Source organism: Sinocyclocheilus rhinocerous, unplaced genomic scaffold, assembly GCF_001515625.1.
Source record: "Sinocyclocheilus rhinocerous isolate Xijiao unplaced genomic scaffold, SAMN03320098_v1.1 scaffold35988, whole genome shotgun sequence".
Classification (NCBI taxonomy): Eukaryota; Metazoa; Chordata; class Actinopteri; order Cypriniformes; family Cyprinidae; genus Sinocyclocheilus; species Sinocyclocheilus rhinocerous.
Genome location: NW_015633831.1, coordinates 1 through 3,261, shown reverse-complemented (window position 1 = coordinate 3,261; position 3,261 = coordinate 1). Strand labels below are relative to the sequence as shown.

The following is a 3,261-nucleotide window of genomic DNA, read 5'->3' as shown; positions in this document are numbered from 1 at the left end:
TGCAGACAGAATCTCAGAATCCAATTATTATTATAATTATAACATGGAGTATCACGGACTGTGACTGCGTTTATTAAACTGCAAAGCCTGCTTTTTAAAAAAAATGTAGTTCTGCACATTCTGCATTTCTCAAAGTGAATGACGACCACATGTTCACCTGATGTTGTTTGCGGCCGTGTCGTCTTCAATTCCTTGGGAGGATTTGACTCTCAGCTGAAAAGCAGTCAAGAATCCAAAAGGACACCATCTGATTTTTGTCCATTGACCCCAGCTGAAGAAAAAACACAGGTTTAATACTGAAAGTTCATGAAAATTAATTTGTCTACTGTAGTCTATTAAAGAAGCTGCTTCTAACCCTACGTAAATGTAAGAATTCATAATAACACAAACCTGCTATAACTAGTATTACTACTCTTTAGACGGAGCCCATTACCTTCCTACTTCTGACTGAACTGAGGCGTAGTCGTGATATATGACTGTTAAGGCTTTGGACGGATCGATGCAGTGAAGGCGAATCCCGTTGAGTGCAGTGTTATCATCCCAAGGGATATAGGAAAGTTCTTCCACCTTGAAAAAACACCACAACACCCTAAATTTTAAAAACAATCCTTGAAAGTTAAGTCGGTTACACTTTATTTTAAGGTGTCCTTGTTACAGTGTAATTATACATTTAAGTACAGAGTTATATTAATTAACTACATGTACATACTATATGGTTAGGGTTTGGTTTTGTCTTAGGGTTACTTGCATGTAATTATGCATAATTAATTATTATAATAGTAAGTACATGTAACGTGTAACAAGGACACCTTAAAATAAAGTGTTACCGTGAACTCTAACCATCCCATAGTAACATTCATCTTCGTGTCCTTTAGCATTTCCCTGAAGATAGCAGGAACTAAATGATGAGTAATGATCAGTCACCGGCTTACATGTTTAACCCCATATTACTGAAATGGATCAAATCCCAGACTTACCTTTACACTGAACCCTGCAGCATACATTCCAGTTGGACAGATTTCCTTAGACCCCCACGACCCCCAGTCCATTCCATTAGACACAGTCAGCACTGATCTGTATTTTCTTGGCTTAGACACTCTTACTGTAACTGACTGAATGCTCACATGCAGCCCAAGAATGACTAACAGTAAAGAAATTAAGTGATGCATTGCTGCAGCTCTGGCCTGATCGATAAAAAATACTGATGAAATTAATTCTGTTTGATTTCTACACCAAAAACTGATCCAGGGTCAGTAAAACTGCTCAAAGGAACAAGTTTCTTCAAATCCAGAACAGAAAACCTGAGCCGACTGCAGTCTGTCCATAGAATATACCTGATTTTTCAGAATATATTTATATGGTTTATCAATATTGTGGTTTCCTCGTTCTAGCCAATCAGCAGCCAGGAGCAAAGAGCACACGTCAACAACCTGTACATGACTGAAAACACAAAAATACAAACACTGATCCAGCAAAATATCTGTATGCTTAACCGTAAATGTCCCTGAAAACTGATTTCTTGGTAAAATGCCTATAAAAGTTTGAGTTGCTTGTTTGATTTTGTATTTGCATTTGCTAACAGGTTTATTGCATTTACATTTCCTCAGTTTAATGAGAGTGATTGCAAGGAAGCAAGTGTTAAAGGAAGTAATCTGCTAAAAATGATCATTCTGTCATCATTTAATCAACCTCGTGGTTCCAAACCTGTATGACTGTCTTTCTTCTGAGAAGCACGTGGAGAATTTAAGTATCAGTGAAGTATATTCATGCATACTGTAAATCTAATTAATTAACCTTGCTTTAAAATGCATGCAAACTGATCGCCTTAAAAACTGTCAAGTAAAAAACTTCTTAGTTTGGAAAACTAATTCATTTTAAGTTAAATAATAGGTGTATAATCCAAACAATTTATTAAGTTGAACTAACTAATGTAAAATAATGCGACTTGGAATTTCTCAGTTGTATTTACTTGAACAGCAAAATGATCTGACTTGCGTGTTAAAACCATGCAAACCGATTGCCTTATAAAGACCAAGTAAATATTACTAGAATAAATTTCTTTAAAAAAAGAAAAAAAAGTGCTTCAGTTGTCTAGCAGCAGCACACGTGCACATGCTAATTTCACCAACAGAAGGACTACCACTGCATCAACAACTGCAATTATTGCTGTTTAAATAAAGCCGTATATAGTCTTAACATTTGTAATAGACCTATCCTCGAACTACTGTAACATAGGCTCTACTCTTCAGCACAATGGTAACCTCCCCAAAAATGCAGACATAACAGAAACCCTTTTAAAAACAAACATAACAGAAGATTAAACAAGAAGTCTTATGATAATGTGCATGAAGAAAGAAATAGGCCTATCCACAGAACAAACTCGTTTCAGTTAGCTAAAGAACCAGGGTTTATTATTTACATTGTTGTTCCAGTCAGTGATCAAGAAACAATGCAAAACTAAATGACTAAATACATTTGGATATTAAAGTCAATGGCCTGCATGTAAACACACTTTAGACAAACACTGACTGATCGGGTCAAATGCTGCTCATTGCCCTTTGAAACAGCTTTACCTTTTTAAAAAAAAAAAGTTTTTTAAAGATTGTGTAAAGCAGAAACTGGATATAAAAGGGTTATGAACTGCATTTTTAAATTATTTTATATAATGTTCTCTGAGGTTCAGTTATAATGTTAGTAAGAATTTTACATCAAAAACATCACAAATTATTCTTCTTATTATTATTTATTTATATTATTAAGGTCTACATTGTATTTTGTTTTTTGAAGTCTACCAGGGGTGGGGTGGGTTCTAAATTTGCACAGTTGCTTTTTGTTTTATATTACTGTTCCTAGAAGAAAATTAAATAATAATAATACAAAAACAAAAACATAATTTAGAAGTAATAGACTATTTTCTATCCTGTTTTTGAGCCTCTCTGCAGAATGATCTGTTTTTAGGCAGGGCACATTCAAGACCTGCAAGTAAACACCCACTGCTATGATTGGCTGACAGTTTTGCTTATTAAAATAACAGATGGACGCTGCTGTGACTTGCTCTAAAAAAACAACGTGTCTCATTTGGGTTGAAAACGTATAAATTAGGGATGCTCCGATCAGGATTTTTGCAGCCGATACTGAGTACCGATTTCTTGTCATGGGGATCAGCCGATTCTGATGCTTCAAGCTTTATACAGACGGTTTCATCGTGCGCATGCACCTGGCCCTGAGTTAACTTCCGGTCTGTGTTTGTTTATCAGTCTG

General features: G+C 35.4%; 1 protein-coding gene across 1 annotated transcript; it reads right to left on the bottom strand.

Annotated features, from left to right (window-relative positions):
* Positions 1-148: 148 nt before the first annotated feature.
* Positions 149-1,306, bottom strand: LOC107744756 (vitelline membrane outer layer protein 1-like). Its single transcript, XM_016558563.1, has 3 exons — positions 978-1,306; positions 434-567; positions 149-271 (listed from the first exon to the last, which is right to left on the bottom strand). Exons 1-3 carry the CDS (start codon positions 1,167-1,169, stop codon positions 154-156), a joined length of 444 nt encoding a protein of 147 aa, XP_016414049.1. The 5' UTR covers positions 1,170-1,306; the 3' UTR covers positions 149-153.
* Between the last annotated feature and the right edge of the window lie 1,955 nt (positions 1,307-3,261).

Bases quoted from the DNA above. Each gene is read 5' to 3' on its own strand.
- LOC107744756 (XM_016558563.1), bottom strand. From the start codon at position 1,169: ATGCATCACTTAATTTCTTTACTGTTAGTCATTCTTGGGCTGCATGTG. The intron at 568-977 runs GTAAGTCTGGGA...TGTTTTTTCAAG, and splicing joins CTGCAGGGTTCAGTGTAAAG to GTGGAAGAACTTTCCTATAT. The intron at 272-433 runs GTAATGGGCTCC...TTTTTTCTTCAG, and splicing joins GTTCAGTCAGAAGTAGGAAG to CTGGGGTCAATGGACAAAAA.